Here is a 16,741-nt window from a genome sequence, read left to right on the forward strand (position 1 = left end):
TGTATCATTCCTGCTCTCTGCTTCCATAGTATTTTAATCTCCAACTTTTCTCTTGATAATCTGATTTGTTACACCTAATTCTTTGTCTACTTGGTAGACTATAAACTCCTGAGAATAGAATTAATAACTTATTTATCTCTGTATCATCCCAGAATTTTACAGTGTTTTGGAGATAGCAGCTGCTCAATAAATACTTTGACATTTAATTTTAATGATATTTATGTTACACGTTTTCCAATTTTAAGTATTGTTAATGGAATCTCACCTTTGATATAACTTCTCTACCCATTTCTGAGAAGTTTCAAACTCTTGCTTTTGAAACATGAAAAAGGACTCTAGCAGATTGATACTGTAATTTAGATGGCTATGTAAACAGGAAGAGACTGTTTAGCAATTACTTGTTGAGTTGTAACTTTATGAAAGTTTGCAGAGATTTCTTTTGAGTTTTCAGTTGTTTAAAGGGACCCAATCATCTCAGGGGCATGGAAAAGGAAAGAGCTCAGAGGAATGCCTGAGAAAATATCCCAGAAAGTCTACTGTGCCTTCTAGAAAGACACCTGGTACCCAAGTCCTAATTTCAAGACCCAGAGAGCATGTTATGATCAAGGCATTTCCAAGGTCCATCTTTCTTTTCTTTCCTCAGTTTTTATAAGAAATTGTCAGTTTGATGTTTAAGAAACATTTAGTTCATGCCCACAAGGCCCACAGACACGACTGATGACATGTTGCAGGGCCCAGTTGAAATAAAAAACTCAGGGCCCTCTGTTAAAAAATTAAGAATTTCAAAACAATAAGACCAGAACTTTAAGGCAAGTGTGAGCTTTCTAAGCACAGGTCTCTATGTAATTGCTGAGGTCTCACATCTAGGAAGCCAGCCCAGTTCTGTCTTCCAAGAACTTTCAGTACACTGAAAGGCAAAAAGTTTGCATCAGGTAGAAGCTACAATTCAAGTATGTACAAGAGGCTGCAGGGATCCAGAAGTTCCTGACTTTGGAAAACTGTACCAGGGAGATGACAGTTAAGTTCATCTTTGAGGGAGCAGAGCCAGGGAAGAAAGAAAGATATTCCAGACTGAAGAGGGGCAGAATTCTTCAAACTCCAGGAAACTTGACAAACTTCAGGAAACTTGACAAACTCCAGGAAACTTGCTACTTTTAGAAAAAGTGTAACAAGTAAACATGAAGGTGACCAATTGAGATTGAGAATGGCAAGAAGCAGAAGCCAAATACATAGGGGAAAGGGGTCAAACAATCAGAGTGCCTATGATGTATGTCAAGTTCTTTACCCCCATGTCATAGTTTTAAACAGAACAATCTTGTGACTAAACTGCTATGCCTAGTTCTACAAATGGTTTAGTTTAGGCCCAGGGTAGTAATGGTCAAAGGGCTTGGGACACATTGCTTGCTTTAGTCGCTAAGTCGTGTCCGAACCCCATGGACTGTATAGCCTGCCAGGCTCCCCCGTCCCTGGGATTCTCCAGGCAAGAATACTGGAGTGGGTTGCCACTTCCTTCTCCATGGGACACATTAGGCATGCAATAAGGATCTGGGGACTTACTACTAGCAGGCTATCTGACTTACTGCCCAGGACTCTCAACCCCTAGGCCAAGCCGATTCTAAGCATGCGATTAATCCCTCCAGGGGTCCTTCTCGCATCTCTCCCGGTCCCCAGAGATCTCTTCTCTCCTCGCCCCGCCCCCGTGATTCCACCTGCCGTAAAGTAGGTGGCAAAAGCACTTCCGGGATAACAAAGGTCGGCCCCGGCAAGATGGCGGCCCCCTTGGAACTCAGTTGCTGGGGAGGTGGCTGGGGGCTCCCGTCGGTGCACAGCGACTCCCTGGTGGTGATGGTGAGGCCGTCTCGCTGGCGCGGGCGCGGGCAAGGAGGGGCGGGGCCAGAGGCGCGAGGCTGGCTGGCCGGGTCCCGGCGGCTAAAGGTGGTTCCCGCGCGGCGCACCGGCCCGGGCCGGCCCGGACGCTGCTTGCTGAAGCAATCTGGGCTCCCTCGCGTCCGAGAAGTTACAGCCTAGCCTGTGTCCCCGCCGAAGCCACGGCGGGGAAGTCATGGCTTCACCGCTTGTCTCCGAGTGTTTTCAATCATGCAAAGCTGTCTGGGCGGTGGAATGAAAGCCCAAAGCAGGGGGCGCGCGCTCCCTGCTCTGTATCCCCTGAATGTTGGGGTGGGGGTGAAATAAACCCCCAAAGCCCTGGTAGCTGGCGTGCGCAACGGTGGCTAGAAGTCTGGGGAGGGATGCAGCCCCGGAGTCTGATGTGTCTACCTTTCGGGGGACCCAGATTTGAAGTCAAGCTGCTCTGCAGATTTCCTTTAGTACTCAGTCTAAAATGTTTTATTGCAAACTCTCTTTCAGGCTTACGCCAAATTTTCTGGTGCACCCCTGAAAGTCAATGTCATAGATAACAACTGGAGAGGTTCAAGAGGTACACTGTAAACTTTTAAACGCTCCTTTCTGCCCCCTCCCCCCTCTCATTTAAAGCTAGAAGGCATGTAGCCATGGAGTACCTTGGGGTTTTAGTTCTCACCATGACCTTGATTGTATGTTGCTTATGTTTTGTTCATTCTGAGTAATACTTCAAAGGACAAGCCAAATAAGTGGAAATTATGAGAAATGAAATGCTCTCCAAAACTGTGTGTGTGTGTGTGTGTGTGTGTGTGTAACACTGCAAAAACCTAAAATATCTTACTCATTTTTTTCCTCCTCCAAATGTGATTGGTGTAGTTTTAAGGGTACTGGGATCTCTTCAAAGGATATCGAAATGCCTTCTTGTGTGTAAAATGTTTTTTGATTATAGGAGATGTACCAGTTTTGACAACTGAAGACAATACTATTTCTCAGCCAGCAAAAATACTAAACTTTTTAAGAAAACAGGTGGGTGGTCCTTTTTGAATAAGTAGATTCTCCATCCCTGCATGTTACTTAAAAAAAAGAAAAACATTAAAAATACTTGTTTAGAATTCCTTTTTGGAGATACATGCAATGCTTCAGTTGAGTCCGACTCTTTGTGACCCCATGGACTGTAGCCCACCAGGTTCCTCTGTCCATGGGGATTCTCCAGGCAAGAATATCAGAGTGGGTTGCCATTCCCTTGTCCAGAGGATCTTCCCTGCCCAGGGATCGAACCCCGGGTCTCCTGCATTGCAGGCAGATTCTTTACCTAACCTTTACCACCTAACCACCTTGGAGATACATAGGATTTGATAAAAAAAAAAAAAAAAAACCCATAAATCTGAGAGTCACTGCTCTAAATTGAGTTGTACTGTGATTCGAAAGCCATATAGTGAGTTACAGTCAACTTATATGATCATGCACTTTGCTTGGCTTTTATTGAAGTTTAGGTATAAGTAGATTCAATTTAGCTATCTTCACTATTACACTTATTGATATGATTGTAAATTTAGTTCCATAACTGCTACACATTTTGTTCTTGGTATGAGATCTGAGTTCCTATCAACTAGCAACTATTTTTTAAAATTACTTAAACTGCGACTGAACTGAACTGATACTAATACTGATACTAATACTTGTAGTTAAATGTTTCATGAAATAATGTATCCAATATATCTGAACATGCCAAGGTTTATGTATCTAAAATGTTTAAACATGTAGCAATTTATATAAATGTGAAAGTTATCATGGTTTTGCCAATAGTTAAGGAAGTCCTATGTCAACAAAATTTAGAACTTTTCTAAATGGGAAAGTTTTCTCTTTTCATGGGGAATACAACTAATTAGAACTTTTCCTTGTTATAAATTAACAGAAATAATAATAGCTTATATTAAGTTTGTACTACATGCCGTGCACTAAACTAAGGTCATTAACAATCATTGAAATAATAGTTAAAAATAAAAATTAACTATAACATTTATGGACCTTACTGTGTACATGATGCTATGCTCAGAACTTTATTTGCATTAAGTAGCATTTGTTACTGAATTTGTATTTCTTTTTTCCCTTTTAATATGTTTGCCATTTTTGAAGAAGAATAGGAGTCCTAGTTTATTTAGCTTCACTGTTGTGGGATGTTCTTGACTTATGAGGTTTTGGGTTTTATATTTTTTAACAGAAATACAATGCTGATTATGAACTTTCAGCAAAACAAGGGGCAGATACGCTAGCTTACATTGCTCTCCTTGAAGAGAAGCTTCTTCCTGCAGTGGTGAGCATTGGTGAATATTATAGTATTTTAGTGACTTACTGAGAATGGTACTTAGTCTGCTTAAAAGAAAAATAACGGAAGAGGCTTAAGAGAGGAAATTTCATTTATGTATTATTTTCGATTGTTTCACGTAACTGTGAAACTGGGTTGATTCTGTTAGACATTCAACTAGTATAGGAACCAACAAAGTGAATGACAGTGTCATTTTGGAAATAAAAATTCTCTGTGAAAGACAGAGTTTGTTGCTGCATGTATAGATTTGGGCCAACTGTAACTCATTCAGAAAATATTCATTAAGCACCTGGTATGTTCCAGGCCTTATTCTGGATGCTTGGGATAGAACAAAACAAAACTCTCATGTTTAAAAATCTTGATTTATCCTTGAATCATCCTAGCTGGAAAATGGGTATGAAGTTAACTTCACTCAGAGATATTTATGAAAAAGTTTTACATCTACTGAATGATCTTCTTTTAATAAAAGAATATCCTTGTAGTGTTTTTCCCCCCTCCTTTTGCAGCTTCACACATTCTGGGTTGAGAGTGACAATTACTTTACTGTGACAAAGCCATGGTTTGCTTCACGAATGCCTTTTCCCTTGAGTTTGATCCTGCCTGGAAGAATGTCTAAAGGAGCACTGAATAGGATTCTCCTAACCAGGGGAGAGCCTCCCTTCTACCACCTTCGAGAAGTAGAAGCTCAGGTATGGTTGGAATTACCTTCACAGCAAGGGCTCTCTGGAGGAGGGACAAGAGAGAGCAGAGATGAAACTACTGGGTTGGTCAAAAAATTCGTTCGGGTTTTTCTGTACAATAAGATGGTACAGAAAAACCTGAGCAAACTTTTTGGCCTGCCCAATACTTATTGATGCCAGCCTGAAAAGGAGTTCTCGAGCATCTTTCCTACTTTTGAGATGTAATTTCATCCTTATTAGATATACAGAGATGCGAAGGAGTGCCTAAATCTTCTGTCAAACAGATTGGGAACATCTCAGTTTTTCTTTGGAGATATGTGAGTACATTCCCTTATAAAACCATTTTAATGTTTTGTTTGCATATATCCATCGAGCAGTTACTTAAAGCAAGTTCCCTTGCCAGGTCCTTTTACCCCATCCCCAATGAGTTTGCCACTTAAAAAAATACTTGGTGGATTTTTTTACTATAGGAAACTTTCTGTTGGGGTAATCTAATATTGACTTCATATGTTGCATATGTGACTTTGAAACTTTTAAGACTGTTCCCACCCAGTCTCTAGTCTCTCTCTATATGATGCCTGTGAGTAAATCTTTTAATTTACAACTTAAATTTTCTTCTAAATAAAATGGATAAGAGTATTTTAAAAAACTGCTAATGAGTAAAACCCTAGTTGTTTCATTTTTATAAGCCCAAATGGGTAATAAACCTTTTAAAAGACTATATTGTATACTGCAGAATTGATAAATGTATTTGAGAAAAAGTTTTTAGCATAATCCCAGATTAATATTTTCTTATGTGCTTTTTAAAAATCCTTAATTTATTTTCAGGCCTTCCACTTTGGATGCCTATGTGTTTGGTTTTCTCGCACCTCTTTATAAAGTACGTTTTCCTAAAGTTCAGTTACAAGAACATTTGAAGCAGCTCTCCAACCTGTGTCGCTTTTGTGATGACATCCTAAACAGTTATTTTAGGGTTAGTCTTGGAGGTAAGTTGGTTCTTCTTCAGCTAATCTTTGTTTGCATAGAATATTTGCATATTCTCCTAAGGAGGTATACACCAAATCCATTACTTATTTAAAACGTGTGTATATTGTCTTTAAACCTTGGTTTGCTGCTGCTGCTGTTAAGTCGCTTCAGTTGTGTTCGACTCTGAGCGACCCCATAATCGGCAGCCCACCAGGCTCCTCTGTCGCTGGGATTCTCCAGGCAAGAACACTGGAGTGGGTTGCCATTTCCTTCTCCAAAATCCTGGTTTATAAAACTTCAAAAAGTGGCATTTTTTCCAACTTCATTTTTTCCTCCATGTGTTAGTTCTTCTTTCAATAGAGAAATATCTATTTGCCTTTAGTCTGTTCTTCTGGATTTTATACAGTTCTCCCTTCTTGTTCTTTAAATATTGCCCCTTTGAAGTGGGTCATTTTCTTCTAAAAGTTAACCACAGGTATTTATTATGTCCCTACTGAAAGATAGCCTTTATCCTAATGCAAATGGGCAATTACTTTAAATGTTGCTTCTAGCATTTTCCTGCGTGAACAGAAATGAGCAGCAGATTGATTTTGGTGAGGTACACTCCCATGATTCCACTACTTGCAAACTGATTACACCAGACTGGAGGTATAGTAAATAGAGGGCACCGGTCACTTAGGCTCTGCTTCTTCGGGAGCGTGGGGCCTTGTGCTTAAGTGATTGGGACACTAAGTTTGTGTGGGCAGAGTTGGCAGAAATTGTCCTTTTAAGAAACAAGTCATAAGGACCATTGACTTAGGAACAGTTTACTTTTTTATATAGTGGGTTATGTGTTTTGTGTATAATACACTTGTATGTAACAAGGGAGGGGTTAGTAGTTTGGAAGTCATGAAACTGAGTAATTTTCAACCTTGTTACTTGGGAGCAGTGGTTAGCAAACCTGACCACAGAACAAATACAAAATCTTAAGTCCTGTACCAGATTCACTGAATTAGAATAGAATCCACTCCTGGAATAGATCCCAGAAAACTGTATTTTTTTAAAGTCCGTTCAAGTGCTTTGGAGGCGTGGATACTTGTTTGGCCCTTAGAAAGCTCTTCAAATGCAGTAGTTGTAACTAAAGGCCTATTTGAAATGGGTGGGGAAAAGGTACAAGTCAAATTTGAGAAGGCAATGAGGACTGCTGTGCTCTTATTAAAGACCTGGCTGTCTGCCTAACACTTGGCTAACTGGGTCTCCTTAAGGACACATTTAGTCCTTTGGCTTAGGGTTTGGTTTTGGAGTATTACCGTATGTCTTAAGTTTGCCTTTGAACCGAGAATGGTTTTTCACTTTGCCTTTTTGGGGAGGTGGGTGGGGGATGGAGCACTTAGGGGGTGGATAGACTCAATATTCTTTGAATCTAAACAGCTTGTAAGGCTTTCAAAATTTCCTCTTTCTGATTTCTGTCCTGGCTTCTTAGGCATCTCTCCTGCTGGACAAGAAACGGTAGATGCAAATCTACAGAAACTGACACAACTTGTAAATAAGGAATCCAACTTGATTGAAAAGGTCAAGTTTACTTCAGTCGTTATTTTGTACTAGTTCAGCATTTTCCTTTCTGCAGTTAATATTGTAACTTGGGTTATGCATTACCTTTACCCTTTTCTTTATTTTTTTAAGTTTATTTTTTTCAGAAAGTTGTTTATACATTTACTAAAGCGGTACAAAATACAGTGTTTTGAAGCCAGTAATGGACTGATTGGGGGAAAGATCTGATAATAGCATTGGGTTTACTTTTACCACACAATTAGCAGTGCTTTTCAAGTTAGGAGACTTTGGCTTTAAAAAAAAAAAAAAAAAAAGAGGGGGAGAGAGAAAGAAACAGAAAAACACTTCTTGCTTGCTCGTCTGCTCCTTTCCGTCTCTCGGGGTTGTTTTCTTGATCGTCAGCTCCTGTGCTTATTCTTTCTTACTAATAGCACTATGGTATCTTTTTCTTTCTTTCACATAAGTGTTTTTATTTTTTTCTCCTTCCTATCCTCTGTTCTAAATGTTGCTTACAGTTTTTGGCTAGTGTGGATATTTGCCACTTAGGGACTATGCATTTGTTGAGAGAACTATTGAGGAATTGGGCAGGGGAGGGAACCAACAATGGAAATTTCAAGGGTGATTCTAGGTGGAAAAAAGAGAGTTATACAGTTTTTTCCTCAAGTGTTTGATAAACTTGCTTTTTTCTTATACAAATGGATAATGCTTCATTCTTTCACAAACTAAGGGGTCATTATGGCCTAATAACACTGGCTAGAGGTTTGGGGGATTGAGTAACAGCCACTGTATCATATGAGCTGTATATGAGTTATCTCATTTACTCTCACAGCAACCCTGTGTGTGCAGGTACTCTGTTATCCCCATTTTACAGATGAGATAACTGAAGCTTCAAGTAGCTTGTAACATCATCTGCCTGAGGTCATTCAGCTGGCAAGAAGTAGAGAGAGAACCTGAACCCGAGTAATTGGATTCCAGCATGGGCTGGGTAGTCAGCTATGTAACTCGTGAATGAAATTATGTATCCATTACTACTGGTGGTAATAGCCAGTTTTACAACTGCTACTCTCTGGAATGACCGTTTTATTTCTTTTTATGGTATATTCTTGGGTTTCCCTTGTGGCTCAGCTGGTAAAAAATCCGCCTACAATGTGGGAGACCTTTGTTGGGAAGGTCCCCTGGAGAAGGGAAAGGCTCCCCACTCCAGTATTCTGGCCTGGAGAATTCCATGGACTGTGTAGTCCATGGGGTCGCAAAGAGTCGGACACGACTGAGCACCTTTCACTTCACTTCACTTCATGATCCCCTGGAGAAGACAGTGGCTACCCACTCCAGGATTCTTGCCTGGAGAATCCCATGAACAGAGGAGCCTGATGGGCTATATAGTCCACAGGGTTGCAAAGAATCAGACACAACTGAGCGACTAACACTTAACTTCTTACCTATGTACCTCTTGTTAAAGTTTGGGTAAGCTGAGTGAAAGCCGAGTTTGTCTTAATTCTTAGCCCAAGGCAGTAAATCTCATGAGAGGAAATACACCAAGAGTTAAGTGTGGATAATGGAAAAATTATTCAGACTGTTGTAGATACTTTTCTGCAGGATGAAGACTATCCAGTATAGTTTTCATTTCCATCTGTGGCAAATTCATTTCAGACCTACATGTGCAGAAAGTGAAACCAAGAGGCCCTGCCACCACTTCTGTAGAGTTCACTGTAGCATCATCACTATATGAGAGTCTCCTAGCCCTATGCCAGCACCTCTCCCCACCCCACTTCCCATCTGCTCTTCAGTACAGATCACTGTTTGCTACAAGACAATAGAACAACAAATTCTCTTGACTACCACTGTTCACCATTTAGTCAGAAAATCTAGAGCTTAAAAAAAAAAGAGTTATGTTTGAGGAACTTAGTTCTTGCAAGGAAAAAAGACAACACAACTGATTCAAATAGTTCACTGGGAATACTCTTGTCCATTGGAAAACTGAGTTAGTCTTTTATTCTTTTCCTCTGATTATAAACCCCATGTACCTCTGCTGAAACATTTCCTCTGTGCTTTATAAAAGCATCTTGAAAGGAGAGAGTTTTGCGCTAATCTAAGCTAAGCTAAGTCACTTCAGTCGTGTCCGACTCTGCGATGCCATAGACAGCAGCCCGCCAGGCTTCCCCGTCCCTGGGATTCTCCAGGCAAGAACACTGGAGTGGGTTGCCATTGCCTTCTCCAAGTTTTGCGCTACACATGTTAAAACTCTAAAAAAAGCCTGTCTACCAGCTAGGTGATAAGACGCTGTATTCTGTTGGTTTTGGGTCATTGATGGCAGCTGCTTTCAAGACTTTTATGAAGTAGCTTAACACCAGGACCTTGCACTCTGGTTTTGGGGTACCCTGGTTAAAGGTAGCTTTCTAGGGTCTGACTCAGATCTAAATAACCCCTCTTCTGATGTTTTCAGGGATGCTAATGTACTCCTAAAACTCTTGGACATTTTCTAAATGTGCTCCACGTTACTTTGTTTCTGTAGAGCAGACTTAGAACTGATCCATTGTTTGCAGTGCCTCTGGATGAGGTCTAAAGTATTTATCCTTCTCTCTCTTTTCCTAGCCTTCCTTGGTCTAAATACTCAGAGCCTAAAAGAGGTGATCTTTTTGAGTGGAGTACAGGTCATTTTTATTGAGACATTGAGGTATAGTTGAAAGAACAATAGTATTAGTATAAGACCAGGGTTCACATTTCAGCTCTAATGCTAGCTTTGCTAATGCAAATCTGAGAACCTTCCTGAGCTTCCTTTTGCTAATCTGTAAAATAGAGAATGATTGTCTTTTTTTCTTTATAATTGTCTTGGGAAGCTCAAATGAGAACATACTTTGTAACCTGTGGAAAGTAGTCTAACAGAAATGTTGCTTTTACACTTAATATGAGAAGGTTTCTTAAACCCAGTTGCACTGTGGTTGCATTCGGTAGACTGTTCATTTTGTGTCATTACTGTACTTTTGTGAGCCATCCAGGATGAGCCATACTGCTTTTATACATACACTAAGTGAAAGTGAAAGTCGCTCAGTCGTGTCTGACTCTTGGCAACCCCATGGACTATAGAGTCCATGGAATTCTCCAGGCCAGAATACTGAAGTGGGTAGCCTTTCCCTGCTCCAGGGCTCTTCCCAACCCAGGGATCGAACCCAGGTCTCCCACATTGCAGGCGGATTATTTCCCAGCTGAGCCACAAGGGAAGCCCCATACATGTACTACGTCAGGCAGTATTTAGGTATGATGTTTAGAATTCTTTAGAGATTATTTGCAAGAAGAGATTTCTCTAGCAGTGCTAGAAACATAAGGTTCTGTACTCGTCTAGGCTATAGTTTAGGTGGGGACGCCACAGTCCATATTCGTGGTACCACAGCTATTAGTCAGATGTACCTTTTGTACTTTCCACAGATGGATGACAATCTTCGCCAAAGCCCTCAGCTTCCTCCTCGGAAACTGCCAACACTTAAATTGACTCCAGCAGAAGAAGAAAGTAATTCCTTACACCGGCTATCACCCTGACAGTCATCATGCTTTGTGTCCAGAGTCATGTAATTGTTGCAGCAATCTCTTACACTAAGTGTGTGAAGGGCAAAAAGAAAATGCTAAAAATAGGTAGAAGGAAGACTCTAAAACAAAAGAAACTTTCTATGACAGCAATTTTTTTTCATTAGGAAGCTTCTGTTTTAGCTTGGCAATGCACTTTAAATAACAGCAGCGTGAATGCTAAATGAACTTGGTGGGGAGGGGGGCAGAAAATACATTGTACTGTATATAAAAACCAGCCTTAACCTTGGCGGATTTTTGCCTTTGGTTCACATGTTGCTGGCCCAAAGCTCCACTTCTGTTCTGAATGTGCACACTTAATTTATTTAAGTTAATTTATTAATTTAGTATCCTTAGACCAGTCTGAATATTTAATATGTGGCTCTTTGCCTAAGGCCTTTTCTCTTCTGTTTAGAAATCTGATGCCTATTTTAGACACCAGGAAAAATATATTATTCTAATATTCTCTTTAATAGAAAACCTGTATTTAATGTTAAAAAACAAGGAATGTGTTTCTTAATAATCTCACAAGTCTAACCTTTGGGGGAGTTACCATATATATAAATATTAAAGGTAGTAACATATAATATTTGTCTGACTATATGCACTTCAATATAACAGTATTTGCTGATGTGTTCAGTATAGGTTAGCAAGGGCTGTTTTAATTTATTGAAGCTTTGCTGCTGCTGCTGCTAAGTCACATCAGTTGTGTCTGACTCTGTGCGGCCCCATAGATGGCAGCCCACCAGGCTCCCCCGTCCCTGGGATTCTCCAGGCAAGAACACTGGAGTGGGTTGCCATTGCCTTCTCCAGTGCATGAAAGTGAAAAGCGAAAGTGAAGTCGCTCAGTTGTGTCTGACTCTTAGCGACCCCATGGACTGTAGCCCACCAGGCTCCTCCGTCCATGGGATTTTCCAGGCAAGAGTAATTGAAGCTTTAGGCCTGTGTATTTGTAGTACATCTTTAACACTAGTCATCTCTTTCTTGGATTGATTTCAGGAGAGCTGAATGTTAGCATCACTTTTATGTTAGGCTGTAAAGTCTTACGACACTTGATCAGTTGTTAGACACTACTCAGGAGGAGCCCGCCGCCACAGAACTGGAAGCACCTACTGTGTATCTGATCCAAGTTCACCATGCTTGGCTCAGACTAGTGTTCTTTCCTGAGAAACATACCACATAGTCAGAAGCTTTATGACAACTAATTATTTTCCATAGAGCTTAACTACAGTTGAAGGATTCTTTGGAATAATCGGAAATAGCATATTTTAAGGAACATTTTCCATTTATTGGTTGCTGAACTGTTAAAAGATTTGCTGTGTGGGTAATTTTACTTAGAATCTTGCTTATTTTAGTGGCTGAGGTGCTTCTGCCATCTTAAAACCACTTCTGGGGTTTTTTAAATATAGGACCATGTTTTTGATTAGTGTCTTAAAAGATTACTATGGTGCTCAGCAAATCTTATCTCATCCTGCTGAAACCCCCATGTTAGGAAAACAGCTTTGGAGTCAGTAGACTCATCTAATTTGAGCTGAGTGGAGCTCAGCAGTGTTTGACCTGCATCCTCTCAATTTGTTCTGTATTAGGTAGCTGTTTATATAGGAGTCTTTAAGTCATCATAAATATTTTTTCTTGAAAGTTTTAATGAGAAACAAGGTAATCTTCAAGGTCTTGGTTGTCTGTCTGGATACATTGAGAGAAAGTCACTCATCTGTTTCACATTACTTCTGCAACAGGTGGGAGGGTGGGTGGGAGTGGGGGTGGGGGTGCATGGGGGTGTGAGCGTGTTTTATGTTATTAGTCTTCTGTTAGATTCCAGCAGTCGGAAATCTGTAGAGAGAGAAAGAGAGAGAGAGAGAGAGAGAGAGAGAGAGAGAGTGTGTGTGTGTGTGTGTGTGTGTGTGTGCGTGCGCGCGCACTGTTCTGTGTTAGTCTTCTGTTAGATTCCAGCAGTCGGAAATCTGTAGGGGTGTGTGTGTGTGTGTGTGTGTGTGTGTGTGTGTGTGTATGTGTGCGTGTGCTATTCTGTGTTAGTCTTCTGGTTAGATTCCAGCAGTCTGAAATCTGTAGAGAGGGTGTGTGTGTGTGTGTGTGTGTGTGTGTGTGTGTGCTGTTCTGTGTTAGTCTTCTGTTAGATTCCAGCAGTCAGAAATCTGTATGAATATTCTATGTTGGAAATCGTGACTGTAGGACTTTATTATCCTCTGGGATTAATGTATACTGAAGAAGCGTGGTTAGCACACTAATCAGACATCTGTTTATGCGTTAGTGGTTAGTCATTTTCAATTATGGTTTCTATTAAAGCTTTCAAAAAGCATTTGAAGTGACTTACAATTGTTAAACATGTGTAAAATAGGACAGTTAAAATTGGGTTTTGGAAAAATAAAAAATTTGTAGGAGATAGAACTATACTAACCCAACCCTAACTATACTAACTCTAAAATTGAATGGTAAATTTAACTCCCAAGTTTCCCCATGGACAAAGTCAAAGAATAATACGGGGTTATGTAAAGTTTTCTTTCAATAAAGTGACTAATGTCCATGAGTAAGAAAAATGTGTTTACGTTTTTAAAGAACGTAGGTATTGTGTTCTTATGACACAAAGATGCAGCTAATAAGCATACTGTAATGTTTGATGTGTTGAAAGTTGAATCAAAAGGTATCATTCTGGAATAGCAAGTTTTGCCCTTTTTTTTTAGTAGAAAAGATGAATATAAATATGATTTTATTTCCTTTCAGTCATTCCTGCTTTGAACAGCCTTTGGCTGTGTGCCATATAGGCCATGATACTTCCAGACTATCTTTGCTAAGAGGCAAAGTATGAGTTAGATAAGTGAGAATTTATATGCTGGGTTACTTAGTTTTGCTTTTTTGGTAAAAGCTAATGAGATGCTAGGAAGTTATCACTGAGCACAAACCACTCCAGGCATCAGCTGCATATATAGGAAACTCTTGGAAAGAAACAACTTTCAGGACTCGACAGAGAGCTTATGATCAACCTGTCAGAATATGCTTTGGATAAAGTTTGAGTTCGCTGAGATAAGTGATCCACAATCTTAAAACACTGTGGTAGAGGATAATATGATTAAAAGGACTGTGTTGGTGTTTATGTTTCTTGGCAGTATAGAATGAGAAAATTGGACAGATAATTCCCGTAAGATAAACATCTTTCATCCACAGACTGTCATCAGTTGTCCATAAGGCTGACCATTCTCCTAACACCAAAGAAACTACAAAAGACCTTTAAGGATAGTCATTCCTACACAATATTTTTTCCCCTAAAAGTTTGGCACTGGCAAAAGAATCAAATTTCAACCTAGATATGTTTATTTTTTGAGTGCTAGAGAGTTTACATTAAATCCAAAGAATTTTGATTTCCATTTGTCATTTCTATTCATTTAATATGGCAAGATACATTAACTTAAAAGAATGGGAAAGCTTATTTCGATCAGAGCTAAGTTACAGTTCTCATAAGTCTACAAAAATGGAAAAAACTAGACATCAAAAGAGGCAGAAATTGGTAACAGTGATAGCATCTAAGAAAACCAATTTTTAAAGGTAGTTTCGTGATAAAAGTGGCATTTGAAGTCAACAGTATGTTTTCTTAGAGCCTCTTCCAGGAATAGTCATTTACCAGGTTATTAGATTTTTTTCATCAACTGTTTATTTTTTCATAAGCTGTCAAAAATTGTATCCCTCTAAAACCAAAATGCAAATGCTTACATGTGAATACAAGAAGCTGAGGGATGGTTACATAGGCTCTCTCTGTACTATTTTTGCAACTTCTTTTTGTGAGTGTAATTATTTCAGAATAAAAGGGTTTTAAAAGTAAATTCAACAGAGTGAATTTATCTTTAGATAAACTGATTTACAATTTAATGCTTCAGACATAGTATTCAGTTCCAGATGAATAAATGCATATTATAAATTAATTTATTTCATTCCAAGTTTAAAGACAAAAACAAACTCAACTTTATAACATATGATTATCTAAATATTTGGTTTGCCTTATCAGCAAAGAAAAAACAAGCTAAAACCAAGAACCCCTTTTCCTAAGATAGAAAAAATTCTATGATCTTTATGTTTATAATTATATATTTTCTTCCTATGGTACCTGGGTTTACCTGGGTTTAAAATATTTTGAAAAAAAAGCTCCTCTGTGTCTCCATGTGGTAATCCTTCTTTATTTTGCAGGTGTTCTCTTGCTAAGAACACTAGGACCATGCTTTGATGAACAAAGTGTAGTGTGTGTCTGTGTTTTTTGTTTTAGGCTTACAGGGGTTTAGTGATTGACTTTGTCTTGGTTTAGTTACTTATCTAATTGAAATCCTGAGCAGAGCCACATAGCATATTTGAGTTGTAATGATGGTATTCTGTATATGTTGTTGGCACTTAGAATTATTTTTTGCCTTTTCTCTTGTTCAGCTCTGTGTAATTTGCATTTACTTTTCAGTGTTTTCATATTTCCTAAGAAATTACTAGATTATTAAGAAATTTGTTAATTATGTGAACCAAAGGTCAGTAATCCTAGTCTCAAAGGTTTAACTGAAGTGTAATTAAATCTTCAAAATGTTGATTTTCATAGAGACATAGAGTGATTTGCTTTTTTTTTTTTTTAAGCATTTGTAAAATTGTTTATCCCAAAACTCATGTTGGGATATAATGTTTGTTTAAAGCCCAGATTACCTGCCCTAGACTTAAAATTATTGTGATTGAGGTGGAGAGGTATTCTCAGAATCAGTAAGCATACAAAAATTTTTTGTCCTGATGAGGAGGCCAATGATTACTGATGAGAACTAACATTCTTGAACAGTGATATAAGAAACGGTTACTCTGAGTTGGATGTTTATAAATAGAGAGTGAAATGTTATAATAAAAGACTGTTCAAAGCAAAACAAAATAGTTCCTTTAAAAAATGCAGGAAAATAAGTGTTTTATATCCTCATTATTCTTAATTTGAAATTATATTGTAAGATTTTTTTAAAAAACTACATTTTAGTTCTTTGGAGAAGCAGTTCAAGATATATTTTGGCAGAATATATTGTTATTGTATGAATTGAGAGGTCTTTGGCCAAATAGGTTTGGAAAATTCTGGGTTAGACAAAGTGAAGTTACTGTAGGCTTCTCAGAACCTTCGATATGCTGTTGGTGGTTTCAAACTCCATTGAGGACCTGTATTTTACACACCATTTCCCTATTTTTATGTGGATTTTTTTTTAACGTAAGTGTCATGTGGGACTTGTGTTCTGAGAAATACACTTAGAGAAATGCTGCCCTGCGAGTGTTTCTGCTTGTTTGTACTCATTGCAAAGGCTTCCAGCTGTTGGCTGCCCCTCTAGTGAGTGGTGGGAAAATGGGAAGAGAAAGGTTAGGACTCCCTTGGACCATAGAGTTGACTGGGAAGTGGCTTCGGGTTTCATAGTTTGCTGTTTAGGCACCTGTGAGGCCTGTGGTCAGTCCAGTCACTTTCCCTGGAATCCCAGTTAGCTTGGAACAGTTGCACAGGGGTGTGAACTGGCGGTTTCAGAGAACCAGCCACTTCTTAGGCATCTACAAGACAGAGCGAACCAACTTGGGAATCCAGAACAAATTTCCAAACTGATTTTGGCTGTGCTTTAAAAGTACCAAAAAGGCAATGAGTATTTATAGCATTAAAGTCACATACGAGCTGGGTATTTTATACATATATATATATATATGCATACACACATCGTGTCGTAGAAAGTCTACATTTGCTTCAGTGACAAAAGCAAAGAAACTCTAATATTTTCAAGTTTTGTTACTGAAGACATTGTCTAGACAAGGATTGCATGTTTGTGTA

General features: G+C 39.1%; 1 protein-coding gene across 4 annotated transcripts; it reads left to right on the forward strand.

Moving 5' to 3' along the window:
* The first annotated feature begins 1,706 nt into the window (after positions 1–1,706).
* Positions 1,707–11,338, forward strand: MTX3 (metaxin 3). Of its 4 annotated transcripts, XM_025296352.2 has the most exons (10): positions 1,707–1,848; positions 2,368–2,437; positions 2,810–2,886; positions 4,082–4,174; positions 4,669–4,875; positions 5,107–5,183; positions 5,695–5,852; positions 6,384–6,480; positions 7,295–7,383; positions 10,786–11,338. In XM_025296352.2, exons 1-9 carry the CDS (start codon positions 1,768–1,770, stop codon positions 7,359–7,361), a joined length of 927 nt encoding a protein of 308 aa, XP_025152137.1. In that variant the 5' UTR covers positions 1,707–1,767; the 3' UTR covers positions 7,362–7,383; positions 10,786–11,338. The 4 variants fall into 4 exon arrangements, with proteins under 4 accessions (XP_025152137.1, XP_025152136.1, XP_006054041.1 ...); XM_025296351.2 differs by lacking the exon at positions 6,384–6,480; XM_006053979.3 differs by lacking the exon at positions 6,384–6,480 and having other exon boundaries at positions 4,693–4,875.
* The last annotated feature ends 5,403 nt before the right edge of the window (positions 11,339–16,741 follow it).

The sequence above is a fragment of the Bubalus bubalis genome, chromosome 11 (genome assembly GCF_019923935.1).
Source record: "Bubalus bubalis isolate 160015118507 breed Murrah chromosome 11, NDDB_SH_1, whole genome shotgun sequence".
NCBI classification, from domain to species: domain Eukaryota; kingdom Metazoa; phylum Chordata; class Mammalia; order Artiodactyla; family Bovidae; genus Bubalus; species Bubalus bubalis.

Bases quoted from the DNA above. Each gene is read 5' to 3' on its own strand.
- MTX3 (XM_025296351.2), top strand. From the start codon at position 1,768: ATGGCGGCCCCCTTGGAACTCAGTTGCTGGGGAGGTGGCTGGGGGCTC. The intron at 1,849-2,367 runs GTGAGGCCGTCT...ACTCTCTTTCAG, and splicing joins GCGACTCCCTGGTGGTGATG to GCTTACGCCAAATTTTCTGG. The intron at 7,384-10,785 runs GTCAAGTTTACT...TACTTTCCACAG, and splicing joins AATCCAACTTGATTGAAAAG to ATGGATGACAATCTTCGCCA.